The sequence below is a fragment of the Elgaria multicarinata genome, chromosome 7 (assembly GCF_023053635.1).
Source record: "Elgaria multicarinata webbii isolate HBS135686 ecotype San Diego chromosome 7, rElgMul1.1.pri, whole genome shotgun sequence".
In the NCBI taxonomy this organism is placed as follows: Eukaryota; Metazoa; Chordata; class Lepidosauria; order Squamata; family Anguidae; genus Elgaria; species Elgaria multicarinata.
In genome coordinates, this window is record NC_086177.1 from 56,828,772 (window position 1) to 56,851,238 (window position 22,467).

Sequence of the window (22,467 nt, forward strand, 5' to 3'; positions counted from 1 at the left end):
AACTCTAAAGGAGCTATCCAAGATGCTGAACCCCCACCATGGATAGCTCCTTTAGTGTTCTGGCTGGTTTTGATTGAAACCCAGAATGGATTCACAGCCCCACTGACATTGGAGCCACCAGCCTCTAGTGCTTAAATACCTTCAGCAAAGGAGAACCCACCTCCTTTGGAGGTGTGTATTCCACTACCGAAGAGTGTTCACTGTTGGGGAGTTTCTAATAAAGGATCTTTGTTCTAATAACGGATCTAGAACAGCTTACACAAGAGTGTTTCTCAGGGAAGTAAACATTATTTTGGAAAGAGTACTTCCTAAAAATAATCCTGTCTGTATAGTACAGTCTGATGCACTTTTAATTAGAACTAAGTTCCAGTATGACTAATAGAGCTTATTCCCCAGTAAGACTATTTAGGATTGTGGTCCTAGCCTGCTTTCTAGAAAAGATACTACCGTTACTTGCTTCTAGCAATGGGGTGAAAATCCACCTGGGCCTGCGAGGGCAGTGGACGCCCCTGTGTCCGGCCTTCCTGGGCCCTGATCGATGCACCTAGCAATTTTTCGCCCCATTGCTGCTGCAGGATGAAGGGGGTGCAGGTCTGGGTGGAACACACTTCCACCCTGACTTGCACACGCCCTTTGTCCTTTCCCTTGTAGAGGGAGAAAATATGCAATTTCCCTAGCCTTGGGAAATTGTGTTTCTCTTTCCCCCTCCACTGAAGAGGGGCTTAAAGGCCCTATTTACAGAGCCTTTAAGGCCCCCATTGTCAGGGGAGCAGAAAAGTGGAGGGGGGGGAAATAAGAGGGATTTTAAGATTAAGAGGGCCTTTAAAAATAAGAGGACCCTTAGATTAAGAGGGCCTTTAAGGGCACAATTGGCACAGGGTTGGGGAGGCAAAGCGTGCTTTCCGGGACCTCCAGCAAGTGAAAATGTTTTAATTGAAATGTGTTCTATCCACAAATAAGGCTGATTAGGGTGAAGGTTTCAAGCAATTTCGTCCCAAACTGTTCAAGGCCTTAAAGGTCAAAACCAGCATTTTAAACACACTGGTCATCAGTGCAGCTGACACATTATAGGCGTTACATGAACTAATTGCCTTGCCCGCACCAGTACTCGGGCAGCAGCATTCTGCGCTAGCTGAAGCTACTGGACTATTCTCAAAGGTTGCCCCATGTCCCACACATTACAGTAATCCAGCCTGAGCGATATTAGTGGCAAGGTCCATCCTGTCCTGATAGGGTTTCAGCTGACGTACCAGCCTAAGTTGGTCAAAATACCCTTGGGCACTGCAGCCACCTTGGTTTCCGCAGTTAACTCAGAGTCCAGAAAGTCTCCCAGACAACGCACTTGGACTTTTAGGGACAGTTGTAAACCTCCTTTCAGAGTAGTTAGTTTCCCAACCACAGTACCTCCATCTTGTCTGTATTAGGTTTCAGCAGCAGGGAGGTGATTTTTGTCGATTTCTCCTTTCTCCCTTGTTGCCTGTCATGCTGCTCCAGAAGGTTTCCCAGTCCTCCAGACCAGCTTCTGGAGGCTGCTAAGGAGAAGGAGGAATTGCAAAGATTGCCTCTCTGATCCCTTCCTCCAACATGAGTGGAACTCTAGTAAGCACCAACTCTCATCCAGCCCAAAGAGTGCAGGAATTATCGGTGCTTGTCAAAGCTCATGTGGAATTCTGGTTTGGATCAAATGTCTGTGAGCTTCTGTAGGTCAATGTATTATCATATGTGTTAGATGCACTTTGAGATTTGGCTGCAATCTACTACAAGTGAATAAAATTCTTTGTATTTGTGACCTGCATTTTCCATTTTACAATGAATAAACTGTCTCCTTTTTTGCTGCCTCATTAGTGGTTTTCTGTAACTAACGTTTTATAGCAATGAAAAGTTGGCCCAGTGCAAAAAGTCACTGTGTTTATTTGGACAAACTGTTTCTTTACACCAAACTCCAGTTGCGAATTATGATTTCGTTTCTCTTTAAATAAAAATATATCCAAAAGTCAACTGCGCTGTATTAGGGTAGACTCTCACATTACCCCTCTTCTTTTTGTGTGTGTTCATTTATTTCTACCCAGCATCCATGGCCAGTTCTGGGCCCCCAAAGAAACGACACCGAGGATGGTCTCCTGGATCCCCAGTCCCTCCTCCCCCTGGTTTAGTTGTGCCTGTTCCTGCCATCCGGCCTCTTCCAAGAGCAGGCAAGATTCATGTGTGTTTGTTCAATCAGTACAACTTGGTGACACTCCATTATCACGTACTATTTATTTATTACATTTGTATCCCACTTTACCTCCCAGGAGCTCAAAGCTGTGTAGATAGTTCACCCCTCCTTTTACCTGACAACAACCCTGTAAGATAGGTTGGGCTAAGAGATAGTAACTGAGCCAAGGTCACCCAGTGAGCCTCAAGACTGAGTGGTGCCCTTTGAACCTGAGTCTCCCTATTCTTAGTCTGACATTCTAACCACTTTCCCACACTGGTTTACTTGCAGAGGACATCTCTTAGGTGCTGTGGCATGATTCTTGTTTAAACCCATCTCAAAGTGTTATCAAAAGTGTTCATAGATACAGTTACTGAGATGGATAAGTTAGCTGGGTCAACAGCAGCATCAGTCATAACCCCCTTTCTCCACAATTATGGAATTGGATGGTCACTGGGGCATTTCGCACATACAGCAAATCGCGTTTTTTGTCATGCACCCATGATATGCCATGCATGAGTGGGAGTAACTGACCATGCTGCATCCTGTGTGCTCCTCACTTCCACTTTTAATCAACAAGCTATGATTGGCCAGGTGGTAGGCTATGAGCATGGTGTGCGCACCTGGTGTGCTGGGTTATTTAGGGGTTAAACAATAAACCATGTGTGCGAAGCATGGTCACTGGATGGGCACTTCTTCTAAAGTGATGCTGGCTAAATGCATGCACAACTCAGCAGTTTTGAAAACTCGTGGGCATGTGCATCTGTGCACCCCTATATGCTTATAAGAATGCATGCCTTCGATGTGCTATTTTTGTGATGATAGTTTGGAATTACTGTGTGTGAATTTCAGTAGCAAAGGATGTCTAATAAAACACTGTTAAATTTAGTGTGCACATCACTAGAGTGAGGGTAAAACTGGAAATATCATTTGAAATCCACCTATTAAGCTTTGAAATTATACCATATAGGCACACACAAGATTTTAATTCTGCTTTGTAGGAGAGGTGGGATAGCTCATTTCAATGGGATAGCTTTGAAATGTGGTGTTGGTGCGTATCAGTATTCCAGATGAATCTGGTGTATGTGTGATATACAAACCTGTATAAAAGCAAAGCAATTTTTTTTTTAATGCTGTAGCTTCAGCTAAACCACAACCCCATTTCTTTCCTGTACTATGTCTAGTTTATTACAAGTCATTAATGAAGATTCACAATTACATGCAAGATAAGGTTTATATCTAGTTCTTAAGAGGCTTTTGGGAGCCTTGTTTAACTGCAAAAACCACTGTGGCTCCTTCATGTCTAAAGCTTGTTTGTGACTTCAGAACTATGTAAACCAACATTCTACTGGGCTTTGAGATTGCAGCCCAGGTTTGGCTATCTAATCTGCATACCATAGGTCATAGGTTAGTATGGGCTCCCATCCTTTCTTTATGCTGACAGGTAGCACTGCAAGGTGACCTCTGTGGACACCTGGAGCCCAGCACTGGGCTTTGTGGGAAGATGCATATGCAGCCTTTTCTCTGTAATTTCTCCTCCTCTCAGCAGCAAACAATAGAATAGCTCTTTTTTGAAAGGTCACTTGCTTTACGGGGAGGAGTTAAGGAAGGATATTTGGGTCTTTCTTTAAATTCAATGTAGCTACAAAAGGAAATGCAGATGTATTTTGAATTTTATTGTGTTTAATGATTGGCAGGAATGGGAGGGGACTTCTTTCCCCTTAAATTGTTCATAGGGACAAATCACAGTATGAGCCTTTTCGTAATGAGAGTTTTTTTCTCCTTTCTGTATTTTTATAGAGCCTCTTTTGTCAGTCTCAGTTCCTCAATCAATGTTAACTGGAATTTTACAGCCCCAGCCCATCCCTGCAGGGGAGACTGTAATAGTTCCTGAAAATCTGCTGAGCAACTCAGGAGTCAGACCAGTGATTCTAATAGGTAAGCTTCACAATATGAAATAAAACAATCTACACCTAAGTAATTTGCCTGAAGTGCTGTTTTTTGGATTAAAGTTCTGATATCTAAATATTGTGTCCATCTCTCACTTGCTTCAAATGAGTTCAGTAGATTGCTTAAACAATGTTCATTCCATTTTCTTGAAAAACTCATTTACGTTCCCAGAGTGGTGAAAAGCAGTCTGAGCATGACAGAGGATCAGTCTGAAAGCGACATCCTGTGTTAACTGCAGAATGTTTATCGTTAGAAATCTGTAGCTCAAGCCTAACAGAAAGAAATCTTGTGTGGGTCATTTTGGCCCTTTAGTGAAGAATTCAAGGAAATAAGCTTTTTGCACAGGTTGGGAAATATTTTATCCTTGGCATTGGAATTATGTGGAGATCTTAAGAATTTGAAAGCATTTTTGTGTGATGACTTAAGAATCCAATTTGGAACTGACCAAAACAAATCCTCTTCTTTTTGATCCCTAACCCTCAAAACCTTCATGCTAAATGTCAAACAGTAAACGATAAAACTGAACAACTGCATTTTTAGGAAAGCATTTAATTCCATGTTATAAGATTGTCAGGAGCTTATTAGAAGGCTTAGGGTCTCTTTGGTTGTTACTTAATGGAGAGAAATGTCAATTGGAAAAATTCTCAGGCTCCCTTAGTCCCTCCCCCATCTTCTCACTGTAGGGAGAAAGTAATATCTTTAAATGTGATTTTTTTTAATGCAGGGGTGGGGAATCTCAGGCCTGCAGGACAAATCTGGCCCTCCTCAGGTCTCCAGATGGTCATGCCCCCACTTTTCCTGGCCACACTCCTTTTCCCCTGCACCATGTTTTTTCCCTTCTGAAAGTAACTCCTAAAACTCAATGACTGGCAGTAAGAGCTTTAAGCTAAAATATGTTGGAATTTTTGGTATTTTGGCCCCATTCCCTTTCCCTTTGGCTCCACCTACCACTTGAATGTGGTCCCTGAGAACTTCTCTAAAATGTTGTTTGTTTATTTATTTATTTATTTAGTATGTTTCTAATTTTCACAATAACTAATGTTCTCTGGGTGGATAACAGCCAGTTAAAAAATAATTAACTAAACAATAAACAAAATTGAATTCTGCCCTTGGTCTGATGTAATGTCACTATAAACTTTCTGGTGGTGGTAGTGATATTAGTATTTCAGGTGGCAGCTAGGAATGACACTGTCCAAAATTAGGCCCATGCCCCTCACTTGAGGCATCAATCAGGGAACATAAAAGTGTGTCAGCAGCAGCTGTTTTCCCAGGTACATGTCCTGGGAACAGCTGTTGCATCCGCCTTGTACCACATTCCAAGTGATATCCCTGATTAGGGTTCTACTTCCAAGGCTTGTGGCTGGGAAGTGAGCCCCTCATTATAGAGCCTCTTTCCCGTAATGTTTCATGGCTATGTGTCTGAACAAGCATTCTTGGATCATTGCCCCTGCAAGCTTGTCCCATTTAAGAGGCAGCTGGACAGCCATCTGTCAGGGATGCTTTAGGGTGGATTCCTGCATTGAGCAGGGGGTTGGACTTGATGGCCTTGTAGGCCCCTTCCAACTCTACTGTTCTATGATTCTATGATAAATGGCAGGAACTTTTCCAAAGCAGGAATCCTTTGTTACAAGTAGAACCTGGCCAGCAGCTTCTATTTTTAGTCAGTTTTTTTCCTATGGTGTGTGGGGAATGATGGAATGCCTCCCAGCTACCTATTTTCTTTAGGAATAAAATGGTCCTATCAGAAACTTGCATTTTGCCGTGTGTGTGTGTGTGTGTGTGTGTGTGTGTGTGTGTGTGTGTGTGATTTTGTCACATAAAATGGTATGCTAGGGCCCTCCATGGCAGGCTGGGGTACTTACTTGCAGGTAATTTCCCATAGACCTGGTCACATGGAGTACGGAAACTTAACTGAAACTGGAGGGGCCAATAGAAAAATAGAATCCGGATGCAGATACAGCCTAAGTCTCACCCTTTGCCAGCTTTCAGTTCAGCTTAGAGCTGTCCTCCTTGGGCATATTGTCACAATAAAATTAAAGGACCAAAGGTACCTATGGTTGTATCCAGTGGTGGTGTTCCACTGATAGAAGCAGTTCCATCAGTGCAACTAGGAAGGGGTCCCTGCACATCTGGGGGTATTTATTGAGCTGGAATTTCAATCAGAAAATATTAACAAAGAATAAACCACAAATTCATATGCATTTTTGTATGCAATTTTCCTTAATATGAACACATTTTCACCTAATACCTGCTTTTTGGACACTGTTTCCCCTGTGTACGCATTTTTGATTGGAGAAATATATCCTCAAGAAATACAAAAATTGAAGGATAATTTAATTCAAGTTCACATGTTGGTTCAGGAGGTGCGATTCAACAGGTTGGTTCGTGTTAAACAGGTTGGTTCATATTAAAATGCCAATCAAGCAAATTCCACGCTTCCTCCTTAGTTTCAGATGCATATTCATGAAGGTAAACTTGCATCTGGAATCCTACAGCGGTGGCAGAGCTGATAGGGATCTGTGTGATTTGGAGCAGAAGAAGTGACAGTTTGGAAAAGGTTATGCTCCTCTTCCCCTTTTGCTCCGCTTCTCAAAATTGCACCTTCTCAAAACTGTTGTTAATTGAAAAACCAAACAACAGTCAGGGCTTCCGCACATGAGTTGTGTGTGATATGAAGTTTGCCCCCCAATAACATACATTCATTCTTCCCATACTACATATCAGGCAACTTTCCATATCACTTTAAGAAATGTTGGATGCATATTTGTGAAAGGTGTCTAATGCATGTTTGTGACAGCAGCAGCAGTGGAACTGGGTTGTGGGTGTGAAAACTATATCTTATTTAGAAATACATGCAAGTGTGTTCTCCTTCCTGCACTATATTTGCACATTTCCACCTTTGAGCATTCCTGTGTCACTCGCCTATGCAAATACCCTTTAGAAACCAGAGTGCAGAACACAGAATAACGGGCTCAAGTTACAGGAAGCCAGATTCCTTCTGGATCGCAGGAAAAACTTCCTGACTGTTAGAGCAGTACGACAATGGAACCAATTGCCTAGGGAGGTCATGGGCTCTCCCACACTAGAGGCATTCAAGACAACCATCTGTCAGGGATGCTTTACAGAGGATTCCTTTATTGAACAAGGGGTTGGACTTGATGGCCTTGTAAGCCCCTTCCAACTCTACTATTCTATGATTCTATGAACTACAAAGCCTCTGCAGTGCATTGGAGGCGTCCAGATCACCATTTGGTATTGACTGGACTATTACCCCCTCTTTTATTACTCCTTTATTATAATAATTCTGATTCAAATAGATTACAGTTATTGCAAGATTGTTTTGAAATAGCTTGATTGGAATTTGTCTTTTTCTTTTTGAAGGTTATGGCACTTTACCCTATTTCTATGGGAATGTTGGAGACATTGTAGTAAGTCCCATGTTAGTGAATTGCTACAAGATTCCTCACCTGGAAAACAAGGATTTGGATCTTTTTGGATTGACTGGGAGTCAGTTACTAAGTGTGGAGAACATGATTATTTTAACAATACAGTATCTTATCCGGTTAGGTAAGGCATTACAAATAAGAATTGATTTGATTTTGCATGTAAAAAATCAATAGTTCCATCTTCTATACTTTATGCTGGAGAGAATAAACTTAAGAAGAATGCTGGATTTAGAAAATGTTGGTAACTCTGCCTCCTTTTGAAAGTAACTTCCCTTTGGGGAAAAGACTTTATCCTGAAATTCGAATCTGACATTTGTTCAGTGTCAAACCTTCAGTCACAGCCACCCCTTTTCAATCAAAAAGCTTTCAGCTGTGGTGCATGACAATTGTTTTAGGGACAGTATACAACCATTGACATGAAAATGAGATCTTGTGTGTAAATGTAAACACACAAATGCAGCTTCCCCCAAACTCTCTGCCCTCCAAATGTGTTGTACTAAACTCACACCATCCCCAGCCATCATGAGCAATTTCCATGCTGTCTGGCCTGGTGGGATTTGTTGTCCAACACATGCAGAGGACACCATGTTGGAGAAGGCTGCACCTCCATGCTGTCTGGGAATGATGAATGTTGTAGTCTAACACACCTGGAAGATGCCAGGTCAGTGGATGTCATATGGCCATGGTATTTAGTGACATTAAGAGTTATAGTCCAAAACATTTGGAGGACACCAGCTTAGGGAAGGCTGATTTGGAGGGTGAGGATTAGGACTCCTCTTTCTGCTTGTACAAGGCAGCAGTTCCAACACTGTTTCCATTCCTCTGTCATTTGTAGTCCTAGGATTATTTTTCTGAGGGGTGGGGCATGTTAAGGAGACAGGCAGAACTCACTCAAGCACATGTTTCTCCTGTGTTAATGCAAATGCCTACCTGGCTGAAGATTTGAGCCTTTGTAATCTAACACAGATTGTTCACTCGTTGCAAAATTATCTGACTCATCATTGGAAATGCACCAGCATTCCTTAGTGATTAGAGATTCCCTCCCTACTATGGTTAACCTGTATTTGTAAAGGTATTAATGGCTAATGTTAGAGAACTGAAATGCCCTTGAACTCTCTTGTGAAATCAAAAGCACACATTCATGCCTCATGACCACATGCAAGCAAAACACCTTCGCATAGGTACCCAGGTACATAATCCCACCAAAATCTTTCAAGTGTTGTAAAAAGAATCTATTTTAGGACCATTTTCTATCCATTAGAGCTGCAGTGATATTTTATGAAGTTCTCTCTTTGAAGAGCAATTTAGTGTTCCACTTTAAATCAATTTAATGTTCCACATTAAAGCAGTTTTGATTGGCATATTTACCCGCTCCACACAAAGATCCGAAGACAGGGCAAATCTAGTTTAATACATTTGCCAAGCAAGTTTTTTTTTATACTTGCTACCATTTTGTCTGCCTTCTTCCTTGCAAAAGTGCACTGGAGGATCATAGTTTGATTTTCAGCAGATCCTAACATGCTCTGCCTGTGCTCCCAAGATTTTACTGTGACACCTTTTGTCTTACATTTTAAAGAAAGGTTTAAAACCAATGATTCATTGTCAAATGTTGGGAGGGAGCAAAAGTGAAAAACACCCCCAATAAAAGGGAACATGCACTAAAGACTTAGGCCGTAGCTAGACCTAAGGTTTATCCCAGGATTGTCCTGGGGTCAAATCTGTTCATCTAAGTGCCACACAGGGCACAGAGGAAATTAATTGCTATTAAAGCTTGACCTTTGTACTTTTTCAAAGTTTCAAAATTTTCTGCATGCCTATACTGCTTAAGCCTCAGTTTAAAATAAGGATGAGCAAAATCAGTTTGGTAGATCTCTAGTAATAAGCTTTACATTACTGTAGTCTTATATAAGATGCCTTATGTATGTGTATGTGTCTCTCTGTATCTATGTATAAAAATAGTTAAACACTGCTGCATTCAAGTAGACTCTGGATCCTAGGATGTAGCAGTCCCATAAGTTTGTATGACTCATTAAATGGTGGGAAGTGGGAAAATGATTTAAATTATGTCCATCTATCTATCTATCTATCTATCTTTCACATTGTTGCCATTTTATATGCTTACACACAGAGAAAGCAATGTTTCTCTAGCTTTATACTCAAAGCAACATACAAGACAGGCTTATACATAATATTATAAAAACTGCAGTTGAAAAAAATAAAAGGGAACAAAATACCATGAATCATTATGAAATCAAAACATAGCAAAATAAATCTCAACTGAAAGATGCATCAACACGTGAAAGCTCTGGTGGCAGACAGAAGTAAAAGATGGAGCCTGGTAGATAACTTTTCAAAGCTATTTCCATGTTGTCAGTTATAGAGCCTTTCTACATGAGGTTTTTATTGTGTGCTCATGATAGTTCATTCTCGGTAGTTTGTGGGTCCTTTACACGTTGTCATCCTCCAAGGTTTTTCCGGTGCTTTGCAACCATTATCACTTTTTTTTCCTAATGAGGAAAATCTGTTATTATTTAGAAATGGTGGAATGAGAGTCTTGTGTAATTGTTCAATTCTGTTATACCACATCGCCATCTAGTGAATGTATAATGAAATATATAGAAAGGCAGAGAAAGAAAACTTTCAGATGAAGCATGTGTAAAGGAGCCAATCTTAATCCTGCAAAGAATCCAGAAGAAGAAACTTTGATAAAAGTGTAGGATAAAAGCCTCATATAGAAAACTCATAAGGGTAGTTAAAAACATACAGAAATGATATAGGGTCAAACTATATGTTTTGTGGGATTCCTTCCTTCCTTCCTTCCTTCCTTCCTTCCTTCCTTCCTTCCTTCCAAAGCAGACTTGGGGAGTAGGCAATTTGAATTAAAGCCATGGTGTGACTAATGAAACTACACAGGTCTGCTTGATTATTTTTTTAAAAAAATGAAAAGCATTCTCATGGGTATGTGTCTGCACATTTTGGGGGCATTTTTGTGCTTAAATTTCCACCCTCAGCTACTTTTTCTATTGTAGTGTACCAGAGGTATATTTAGAAAAGCTTTGTTTCCTGGCTCAAAATTGCTGTCTCCTGAAGCTTCCCACCCCACCCCACCCAACTAAAAGACACACACCCTGTCAGAGGTTTGTTACAGGCATTTGTGCATAACATGTACTTTCCCTTTGTGGTGCCTCTGTTGGCAGATCAACAGTGGGCAGGTATGCAGGCTGCTCTTGCTGTTAGTCAATGCTAAGCCAGGAGCGCTGTCAACTCATTGGGTGTCTCTCAAAATCTGAGAGCAAGTGTCATCCTTGTCCCTGTTTAGGTATCTCCTGTTCCTTGTATCAATCTTCAAAGCTGCTGTCAATACGCAGTGCAAACTCTTCCTGCAGACGTGATAATGGATTTTTTGGCAGACTATCAGCTGTTTACTATGTGAGGCTTAATATTTTTCCCTGCTGCAACTTTGGGTGGAGCTATATGAGGAATAGCTGACATTTTGATAGTCTGCTCAAAATAATAGTTTGTTTTAGTCAGATTTTTATAGCCCTGGCAAGAAAGATGTTTCCTTCACAGCAGGACACACAGTTCATCCATGCTGAGCAATTCTAAGTAGTATCGATGTCACTGGGACAAAGTTTAAACTTGAGCTCTGGTTTCTCAAAATGTGAGGAGCAAGCAGCCTCTTAACCTGGTCTGGCTTACAGCAGAATTGCTTTATACAGCGAAAGCGTGGCAACATAGCATTTAGTATTGGAGGCAATAAACATAGGATAGAGCCAGTTTAAAAGGAGTTCAAATCAACTTACTTCATTAGTGGTTTTATATATATTGTCAGAGAAAGCTATCTAACACTGTTTAACTATGAGCAACCCCTAAGGCTTTGTGTGTGTGAGTGTAAGTGAACAAAGGAATGAGATAAGGTTACTTGTTTCCTCTCTAAAGAGACTGCATGGCGCTTGCTGCAGAGGAGGAGGAGGAGGGAAGAGGAAGGATAGGGAGCAGAAAATAGGAACTGATCAAGCTATAGGACATTCTCTATCACCTCCTAGCGTATGGAAGCGTGTGGAGTTGTTCCTATTATCCAACATTAGTTTGGTCTGCCCATCAAAGCCCTGTGAGGAAAACAGGGGCAGCCTGTCATGCTCTAGCGAGCCTCTTAAGGTGCAGCCAGTTAGTTTGTGGAGAGTAAATGCTTATTGCGATGTTCTGAGAACATCAATAGAGAATTGCCAAAACAAGTCTTTCCCTGATAGTGAATGACACTACTGTTTGATTCGTCTAGAGCAGTGGTCTTCAACTGATGGGTCGCGACCCAAAAGTGGGTTACGAGATCAGTCGAGCTGTTGCCACCATGTTGGGCATGGGGGAAATTGTGAGAGTGGGTCCCATATTACAGGTGGGGTGTCTGAGGTGGGTCTTGGGTCTGGACCCCTTGAAGACCACTGATTTAGAGCTAACTGAAATTTTACGTAGGTCTATTACATACTGCAGTGCCACTATTTGGAAAGACAGAAAACACAGTAGTGGGTAAGAATCATGCGCTTACATGTCTCAAAAGTTCACCTTGGAGGCAAAGTTGGCCACGCTGGCTGGAGATGATACTTCAACATATATGGAGGTAGGGAAGGTTGCAAAATGTATGGGATATTTCTCAAACATTAGGCAAGCCTTCCAACAGAGTTGCAAACTTGCTAGGGCAGGTGCGTGTTTCACTCCCATGTCTGTCCTTCCACAATTGCGTGAATATCAAATGGGATGATAGAAGTATAGAACTGCCGCCGCCTCCATCCCTGTCAGTGTAACATAAGACATTGGGCATGTCTAGACCTGGGGAGGGGGAGGATCTCGTGATATGGTGATCGCGAGATCCTCCCCCTCAGTCTACACGCGGCGTGTGGCGCCCCAGCAGGAAGAGGACGTCGCACTTGCCATTTTGTTTTTTATCAAAAATAAGCACACGAGCACTCCATCGCTAAGGTAAGTTGTTGTTGTTTTAAAAAAGATCCCACTCCCACCTCCATCCCTGATGGGCACGGAGCTCCTGAAGAGCTCCATGCCCCGTGCCTGGTTCCTGGCTCCTTCTGTTTACTTGCGAAGAGTAAGGGAAGAAATCGGGACAGCTGCCCACACGTCCCGCTGTCTTGGGACAATCCCGAGACAGCGGGAAAAGTCAGGATTAAAGCCATCCCGGCTATCCCGGGGAAAGGGAGGGATCATCCTCCCACACTAGAGGCCTTCAAGAGGCAGCTGGACAACCATCTGTCAAGGATGCTTTAGGGTGGATTCCTGCATTGAGCAGGGGGTTGGACTCGATGGCCTTGTAGGCCCCTTCCATCTCTGCTATTCTATGATTCTATCCCTCCCTGCCCCTGGGATCCCCTGTGTGTCATGTGGACACACAGGGATGATCCCGGGGCAATTCCTGGGATAATCCCTCGTGTAGGCATGACCCAAGTGGCTGTCCAGTGTTCCGTTTCTTTGCTTTTGGCCAATGGGAAACCTGCCAATTTCTCCCTCTTCCATGTATCCCTGAATCGATGCTGTACTTGATCATTATGAACCCATGCAATCGAAACACTGGTGTGCCATTTGCAGGGCAGAAGCGCTTTGCAGAAATGTGCAGGCAGAGAAAATAGCCCCAGGTGCAACTCTTACAAGCCACAAGTTATTCCCTACCCTCAATCTTCCTGTGCCAAAGTGAATAATCTCTGCCAGCCAGTTCATGTTTCTTATATGATCTTTACTGTGGCTGATGTGCACACATACACACACACATACACATCATGATGTGTTGGTGTGTGTAGGTGTGTTTTAACTGGAGAAGCTTCCTGTGATAAATGTTGAGTCCTGTAGTTTGGCTAATTTTTCCAGCACTCTTACTTGGAAATAGAATGAATCAGACTTTTGATTATACATTTTGTTGCTTTATTTAATGAAAATTGCAGGTCCCGATAAGATACCTCTCAGGGAAGAATTTGAACAGATCATGCTGAAAGCTATGCAGGAGTTTACTCTAAGAGAGCAGTCTTTACAAATGAGTGCTCAGTGCATCTCCTTGTCGCCGGCTCAACTCCCATGGCTTGCCAGGTTAATTGCCAGCGTCTCCCAGGACATGGTGCATGTGGTGGTTACACAGAATTCCCTGGCTGAAGGCATTTCAGAAACACTGCGATCTGTGAGTGAAATGAAGCACCAGCAAAGGCTGCCAGATTATGTGGTCACAATCTGCACATCGAAGATCAGAGGAAATGAGTTCTGTGTGGTCGTTTTAGGTGGGTACCTTTTCTCCATGGAAAGTCAGAGCCCCAAGGTGATACTTTTTATTGACCCTGCTTTCATTGGTGAAACAGGATGGAGGTGTCTGTCTCAGCAGCCTCTTGAAAAACTAAGACACAGTCATAAGATTAGCATAAGTACACATGTAACTGCGCTGCATTGCTTAGCAAACACCTACATTTCAATATCCCTCTTGTTGCTGTTATCTGTCCTTTTAAATTTTGGAATTAGAATGCTTCTGTTTCTTTGCAATCTCTCTGTAATCCTGAGTAACATTCATTTCCATTATGAATCAGGCAGGTTTGTTATTAATTTATTTGGGTATAGATTGCTTTACACACAGCTATTCATGCTGCTATCAGAGAAGTAGCCAATTTAAAAAAATTAGATTTGTGTGCCATCCAACTGGCAAATGCCAAACAACAGCAATATGACATTAATATTAAACATTATATTAAACGTTAATTTAAAAAAAAAACATTGAAAACAGCAGTAAATTTAATAATCAAGCGACAGATTAAATACTAAATGCCTGCTTAAAAAGGAAGGAACCTGATGTCAATGAAGACATCAGGCGGACTTCCATGGAAAGGGCATTCCACAGCTGGGGACCACTGTAGAAAAGGGTTTTTTTTCCTGGTAGCCACCCAGTGCACCATTGTGGGCAGTGGCACCTGGAGAAGAGCCTCCAAAGGTGATCGTAGCAATCAGGCAGGAACATATGGAAGAAAGTTCTCCTTCAGATACATTGCAGTATGTTGCAACTGCTCTGTTTTTCGAGGTAGTTGCATGGTTTGCTCCTTTCATGATCTATATGGCTCATTGCTGCTTCCTTAGGCTTTTATCTTAACCACAATTCCCAAGATTGCACACATGCACTTGAGGTTTTCTCTTTGTACTTCCACTTCAGCCCCCCCTTCCTGATATTGCCAAATCCATTTTTAAACTGCTTGTTTAAAAGCTGGTTTGGCAATTAGGGTATGAGTGTGGGGAAGGCTGGGTGTGGATGACTGTTAGCAAAGAAAAAGAAAATAAGTAAAGCCCTAGGCGACTCTTCTGTTTCCAGAGCCATGAACTGCAATAGCTTCTTACCCGCATTAATATATTCAGGATCACGGGTCCTGCCTGCAAGAAGAAACAGGCAAATATTCATTATTTTCTGATTTTTCTTCAGAACTACATTCTTTTCCAAAATATGTTTCTCCCCCCCATTTTCCCGTCAGCTATAAGACACTTATGCTCATTGCAGTGCTTCTCAGGATGGCTGCCTGTAGTGTACCTTGAACAATTAAGTTACTGGGCCTGTTTAGACATCACGTTAACCCATGGTTGTGCCACTAACCTTTTTGCAGCAAATGGTTAGTGAGCATGTTTAAACCATGGTTATGTAGCCACCATTGTTAGGAATCGTTCACATGACACGCTAAGCCATGATTCACATAACACGCTAAGCCATCATGTTTAGCTCAAAATGCTTAATCACCATGGCTTAGCGGATCATCCGAACATGGTCATTGTGTTGTATAAGTCTACCATCCTATACCTGTTCAAAATGGAGAGGTTCTGTGAAATATTGCCTTCCTTCCCATCCCTGTGGTCAGGGATTCATCCTGAAGAAGGGACAAAGTATGCCCCAGGATTCCCTGATGCAGACTGAACTGCAGCTGAAAGGCATGAAAGAACCCTAGAAACGCTACCGTTGGGCAGAAAGCACAGCCCTGTTCCTGATTGACTGAAGAAACGGGAGAGTTGGACACTGAGCAACAGGGTTACCTGGGTGATTTCACGCTCGCAAGAACAGGACTGATCAAGAAAGTCTATGGGCCTGTTCAAATAACACGCTAAGCCATGGTTAATCCACTGACTCTTTTGCAGAAAATGGATAGTGAGCATGTTTAAACCGTGGTTATGTAACTGCCGTGGTTAGGAATGTTTCACACAACATGCTAAGCCATAATGTTTAGGTCAAAATGCTTAACCACCATGGCATAGCATGTTGTCTGAAACAGGTCTATATAAGGTTGAGCTAAAATGTCCACTCATTTTTCCATCCTATTGGTGAATAGCAAATTGGGAGAAGTATTGATTATTTCCAAGGGGGGTCCTATCTCTGTCAAAAGCAGAGCTTCAGAATGACCTGGACATAGTTGTTTCAAGGTACTCTGAGGGTGGTGGTGGTGGTGGTGGTGGTGGTGGTGGCCACCTATTGGCAGCTTCCAATTGTTTTTCTGGGATGTCCCAGAATAATGCTGTTTGGTGGTAGCCACAACAAAAAGTGGTAGCTGCCAGTGAGAACAATGCTACAGCTGTGGCATTCTGTAGCATAAATGGCAGCAACCAACTGGTAGCTACTGAGAGGAGCTCAACCCCCACTGAAGAGAATGGCAACAATAACAACACAAGAAACACGTTGCCACTGTCCTCCATCATGGGTAAGCCTCTCAAACGTCCCGGCCAATTTCTCTTTCCCTCCCCAAAGCATGCCTCCAATTTAGGTTCTTCTTTTCAAAGCCCTCTGCAAATTCAAGCTGAATGTTCTCATGTGAGAACTTTAGGCTCAGCCCTAAATTCTGTTGAATGTCAGAGTGAAGTGTGCCTCCTTTTTTTTTTTAATGCCAATCCTCCCTCCCCTGCATGAAAAGCATAAAAAGCTCTAGTTTTGAACATATTTATATGCTAGAACTCAGCCACAGTTTATAAACTTTTTCCAGTTGACACTTGGACATTTGATAAGAGAGAAATCTGAAAGAATAGGCATGATACACACATGCAGACACTCTCCCATACACATATATCACATTTGTTTAGGCTATTCATTGGTAGAAATTTACAGCCTTGGCGTCTCTAAACTAGCCTTCCCCAACCTGGTGCCCTCCAGATGTGTTGGACTATAAGTCCTATTATCCTCAGCCAGCACAGCTGCCATACTGGATGGGAATGATGGGAGGCATGTAGTCCAACACACCTAGAGGGCATTAGTGTGGGGAAGGCTGACCTAAAAGTAGGGTGACCATATGAAAAGGAGGACAGGGTTCCTGTATCTTTAACAGTTGTATTGAAAAGGAAATTTCAGCAGGTATCATTTGTATATATGGAGAACCTGGTGAAATTTCCTCTTCAGCACAACAGTTAAAGCTGCAGGTGCCCTGCCCTCTTTTAAATCTGGTTGCGTTGAAAAATTGATGAAAGTCAGAAGTTTTTGTTTAGTGTGTGTGTGTGTGTGTGTGTGTGTTTTAACTTAACCAAAATTGGTTGTATGAATTCAGCTCAGCCCTGATATAAATGAAAATTATTGATGTATTTTTCCTTACATAATACTGAATGCAGCCACAATATCTACCATAAATTCCCTGTTTAAGAGAAGTTCCAATTTAATAGAGATTAATTTGATGCATTCATTTGATTGAAATGAATTTGACATTGTCACTCTAGATACAATTATTTTGTCATGTTTAATTGAGTCCTCTACCCTTTCTGAGCAAGTTCTTCCTCTGCACGACTTCTTTTAACCAGAGGAGCACTCACAGGCCAACCTGACCTTGGGATGTAGCAGGCAAAGAATCTGCTAAATTAATATGAAAATACACCCTCCTGTTTTCCGTTCTAATCTAGATGGAGGGATAGGACATGCTCAGAGAATAATTAATTTGTGTTAAGATGTTGTGCTATAACTTTTTGGATCTCTCAGTGAGGTCATTTACAAACATGCAGCCTCTCTCATATGATATGAACCTTTGAAGTTCTCTTGCACTATTTGTGTACACGTGCGACTGCTGTTAATACAGGATAGAATGTAGAAGAGAACTAATTTCAGCGATTGTTAGGTTTGTATTACAGATCTGAGAAATTAAAATACACGCACACACTTTTAGATAATATGTGAAGGTATGTAACTTCTGCAACCTAATTCTAACACATACACATCCCAACAATTTTGGGAAATTACATTCTACATTCCAGATTATTATTTCCAGGGTGGGGAAAAGTGCAGAAAACAAGGAGGTGGAGAGAAATCAGGAGAAGTGGATAGTAGTTTTGGGATTGTGGTCACAATTTGCACAGCAATAAACATTTCTAACTAATCCAATATTTTTCTGTTTCAGAACATGAACTACCAAATAGATTTGGTGAATAGTAGTTAACACTGCTGTCTGCTGCATAGTAGAAGGTTATATAATTTCATATAACCTTACGCCTAGGGTCTTCCAAAATGCTTGGATAAATAGAAGTTCGGAAATATAGGAGTGTTCATCAGATGAGCATTTTATTGCATGCTCACTACTGCTCACTTACGGATGTACGTGCGTCCATTAGACGACGAGGTCCGCCTCCTGCTCTTCCCACTCGTTTTTCTGTAGCAAACTAGACATGTTTTAACCTGACTTTTTAAAAACAACAAGGTGCCGCGATCTCCTGCTTTGTGCAGGAAAAGCAGCGCAATAAAAACAGCCTCAGAATGGGCCATGTTGTGTTTGTTTACTTCCTCTTTCCCCTCCGGGAAGAATGAGGAAGTGCGGAGAAGCGATGGTAAGGAAACATGATTTCCCCCTGTCTGATGACGCTTTTCGTTAGATGAGGCTAAGCTGTCATAGGGCTACACAATGGCTTCCAATCATCAAGGGTTGTGCAATGAGGGATTCTCAGTTGCCTTATAAAGTGCTTATATATGTAAGCCAGTGAATACACATGTACTCTAGGAAAGTAGTTTAAAATTATGCCTGCAAATCTCACTTCACTTGGCCTTTCTGGAGGTCATTAAGAAGACGGGATGAAATACACGAAGGCCTTATATTGAACAGTGTCTGGTGATTTTTCTCTGTCCTTTCTATTCTCTAGGTCAATATCAGGCTAGAGCACTGGCAGAGAGTATGCTTACCGCCAGTGAGTTTTTAAAGGAGATCAGTTATGAGCTCATTACAGGAAAAGTTAGTTTTCTGGCATCACATTTCAAAAACACATCTTTAGGTGAGTGGATTGAAGATTCTGCTGTTACGGCTCTCTGGGTTATAAATCTGACCATTTTCACACATTATTGTTTTGCCCAAGTTAGTTGTTTTCTGACTAAATACAGAGCTGCTTTCATTGTACCTTGAGACCTACTGCCAGTCACTTAAAAAAATCTAAGCAGTTTTGAGACATCATTATATTGGCTCAGGAAAGCTCCATGTTTAGTAAAGGAATAGACATGTGACGTCGAAAGAAGCGGGAGCACGGAGGGAATGAACTTCTTCTCCTCACCTTAAAGTGATCCACAAGTTTCTTCCCAATGTGTGTTTATGTAGAGAGGCTCCCCCTCCTGTTTCACTGTACATTAATCACTGGTTCTTTCTAGACAGTGGAGTATCGATGATATTAAAAGGGTTATACTTTGTTGACCACATTATAACTCCACATTTTAACACAAATGTTCCCAAGGGCATTGAAAGCTATTATAAAAACATGGCATATAATGTTATAGAATGATTTAATAAACCAACTGAAAATTAAAGAGTAAAAACACACTTCCAGGTAAATTTCAAATAACTGGAAGTATAAAAACATTTTCACTTTTCTCCAAAATGAGTCTATGCTATCCCAAGCCAGTTGGGTCTTTAGTATGAACCCGGGGCGGGGGGGGGGGGGGGCTGCTAAGCACAGGTTTGAGTTCTGGAAAGGGAAGCAAGGCAAAGTCAAGTGAAGCCAAGTTCAGGTTCTGATCAGGCAAAGTCAAAGCAAAGCAGGGGCACCCTGGAGAGCATCCTGTGACACTCAGGTGGGAGAGTCACACAAGCAGGCTCAAAGACTGCTTCTGTGCCATGAAAACCCAGGGCATGTCTACACAGGGCGATATTCCAGGGATCGTACAGCACCATGAAAACGTGATGGCGCTATATAAATAATAATAATAATAATCGTCCTGGGATCGTCCCTGTGCGCCCACACGATGCATAGGGGATCCCGGGAGTAGGAAGAGATGATACCTGCATTTCCCCAGGATATGGCCCTACACATTTCCCCCGACTTTTCTCACGGTCACAGGATGTGTGGCCGGCTGTTCCAGTTTTGTCCCAGCTCTTCGCGAGTAAACGTGAAGAGCTGGGAACCGGACACGGGGCACGGAGCTTCTCAGGAAGCTCCGTGGGGTGAGCGGGAGCTAATTTTTAAGAAATAAACACAGTTTTGCGATGGAGCGCTCCTGCACTCTTTTTCGATTAAAAAAACAAAAACAAAATGACCAGCGTGACGTCCTCTTCCTCTCGGGACGTCGCATGCCATGTGTAGACACCCTGGGATAATTCCGGAAGCAGGTAAGTCCGGGATCGTCCCACCTCTCTCCCTCTACACTGTATGGTGTAGACATGCCCCCAGACTGAGCCATAAATAGAGCTGCAGCTGTGAGTCACGCCTCTCCAGTTAAAGGGGCCCAGTCTGCTTCAACAGGCAATGACTAGGAAGGCATGAGGAGGCAGTTATTTCTGGGCATATGGCTAGAATGATGCCGGCAAAACAGGTTCATCTTGTGTGGAGCTTCTGGGGCAAATTCCTCTCCCACTCTGATACTTCCTCTGAATTCATGGTCTCACCCAGGGTCATGACACCAAGCAAGGAAAAAGATAGACATGCTTCTCTGGGGAGTGTATCTTGCAGCTTGGGAGCCACAACCAAAAAGGCGGAGCTTTTGGCAGAAGTTAATCTCAGCTTCCGGGGAGAAGACTTTTGGAGTAGAGTCTCATGGGCAGCTCTTGGAAGTCTGTAGGGACAAGCTTAATAAGGAAAAGGCAATTCCTGAAATAGTCAGAGCCCAGGACTTGGAGGCCTTTATTAATACATGGAAACCAGCACTTTGAACCAAGCTTGGAAACAAAGTGATAACCAATGCAAATGTTTCAGAATTCCTGTGAGATGTTCCCATCTGCTCACATGTATTACCAAGCGGCTGATGGTGACACTCTGAATCAGAACATTTCCAGGCAGTTTTCAAAGATGGTCCTATGTAGAGTCCAGTCTGGTCTGTAGCAGTGAAGGCTGGTGGCTCAGATGTCAGTGGGGCAGTGAATCCATTCCAAGTTTCAATCTGACCCAGAGTGGATTCACCACCCCACTGACATCAGAACCACCAGCCTTGACTGGTCTGCTGGTCATGAATGAGAAAATCCAGGTCTCTTTCATCTAGCAGTGGGCCCAACTGAAATCAAGCTGATAAAAGGCCTTCTGAGCCACAGCTGCTTTCTGAGAATCTAGCAGCAATGCTAGGTCCAAGGGTAGTTTGCTTAAAATATTTAAAACTTTCAGGGTGGCTTCCATGTATAATAAAAACAATAAAAATGCAGTGAACCAGTGAAACAGTCTAAAGCAGCATTAAGGCAGAGTAAAACCTGTGGGCAAATAAAAAGGCCTTCACTCAGAACGGGAAGGATTAAAAGTTCACAACAGATAAGCCTCTATGGAAAGAATTATACAGATGGGGCATCAGCACTGTAAATTTCTCTTCTCTTGTTTCCATCTGCCTCAACTCTGAAGGTGAAGGCAACTAGAAAAGGGGCTCTTGAAGATGGTCTCAGCGTTCCTACAGGTTCCTTTGGGAGTTGGTATTCCTTTAGTTAGAGTTATCCCAAACTGTGAACCATTTCCTTAGGGGAGAGTGTGAGGTCATCCACAACAAGTACTTCCCCAACTACCCAGTCCCTATGTCTTCAACGATCACTAACTATGCTTTCCCTTGATTGACCCTCACTCAACCCACCAGCTATTGAGAGAAGGGACTGCACACCTGCATCAGATGAAAAGAAGAAATAGTTGGGTGACATAAGCAGCCTTAGATGGACAACCTGTCCCTGTGGTTTCATGTAGATGTTAACCACACGAGATGAAATTGAACGTTGTGGAAAGATATAGGAAAACCTGGGCAGGGAGGAAGACACACACACACAAACACACACACTGCTTCTGCTGTTTGCTCTCCAGGAAGGAGCATGACCACTGCAAAGGGATGTCACCATTCCCATTCCCTGTGGATTCTGGCTTCTGAAGTTTTAACCTTTAGGTTAATCTTTATTTGATCACAGCTCTTTGGGCAAAAGTGGAGGTTGGGTATTAATTATGGCACAGTCTATCTTTTCACCATTTCTTGTGAAGGCTTCATAGGGATGTCTTATAGCCTATTCAGATACATTTTTATTCTAAAAGCAAATTCTTTACTAGGCGATGAATTGGACAAGTTGCTAGAGACAATGCAACAGAGAAGAGGAGATAATGTTGTAATCCCGTTCAATGGAGATGTTAATGAATGTGTGTCATCTCAAGAAGCCGCTGCCATGGTTTCCACCCAAGAACTGGGTAAGGGTTGCCTCAAGAATTGAAATAATATATGTCAAAGCCAAGTTGTAGCCTGTGCCTATGGGTTGGAGAACATAAGGGCTTTGATCTACAGAGGTCTTGCCTTGACCAGGTGTGACCATTCTGCCCTGCCCTCAGCCCAGCAGCCCAGACGGTAGAACTAGAGAAAAACTGGGAGTTGGATGCCATGGTCATAGAAAATTGCCAGGACTTCCCTAATCCCGGCCATGCAAAGAGGACTGCTTGCAATAGTTGCACAGTTGTGGAATCAGGTGTCCAGGTTTGTAC

The 22,467-nt window shown here is 42.4% G+C and overlaps 1 protein-coding gene across 9 annotated transcripts in view; it reads left to right on the forward strand.

The window, feature by feature from the left end:
• The window catches only part of GREB1L (GREB1 like retinoic acid receptor coactivator), a 204,176-nt gene that overhangs the window by 133,457 nt on the left and 48,252 nt on the right, over window positions 1–22,467 (forward strand). For 8 of the 9 annotated variants that reach the window (XM_063130616.1, XM_063130623.1, XM_063130621.1 and 5 more), the window contains 6 exons: window positions 2,070–2,192; window positions 3,995–4,132; window positions 7,526–7,711; window positions 13,533–13,859; window positions 18,700–18,828; window positions 22,045–22,179. In XM_063130616.1, the coding sequence (XP_062986686.1) occupies window positions 2,070–2,192; window positions 3,995–4,132; window positions 7,526–7,711; window positions 13,533–13,859; window positions 18,700–18,828; window positions 22,045–22,179 (1,038 nt within the window). The remainder of the gene's footprint in view (window positions 1–2,069; window positions 2,193–3,994; window positions 4,133–7,525; window positions 7,712–13,532; window positions 13,860–18,699; window positions 18,829–22,044; window positions 22,180–22,467) is intronic. The other variant, XM_063130622.1, reaches the window with a different exon arrangement.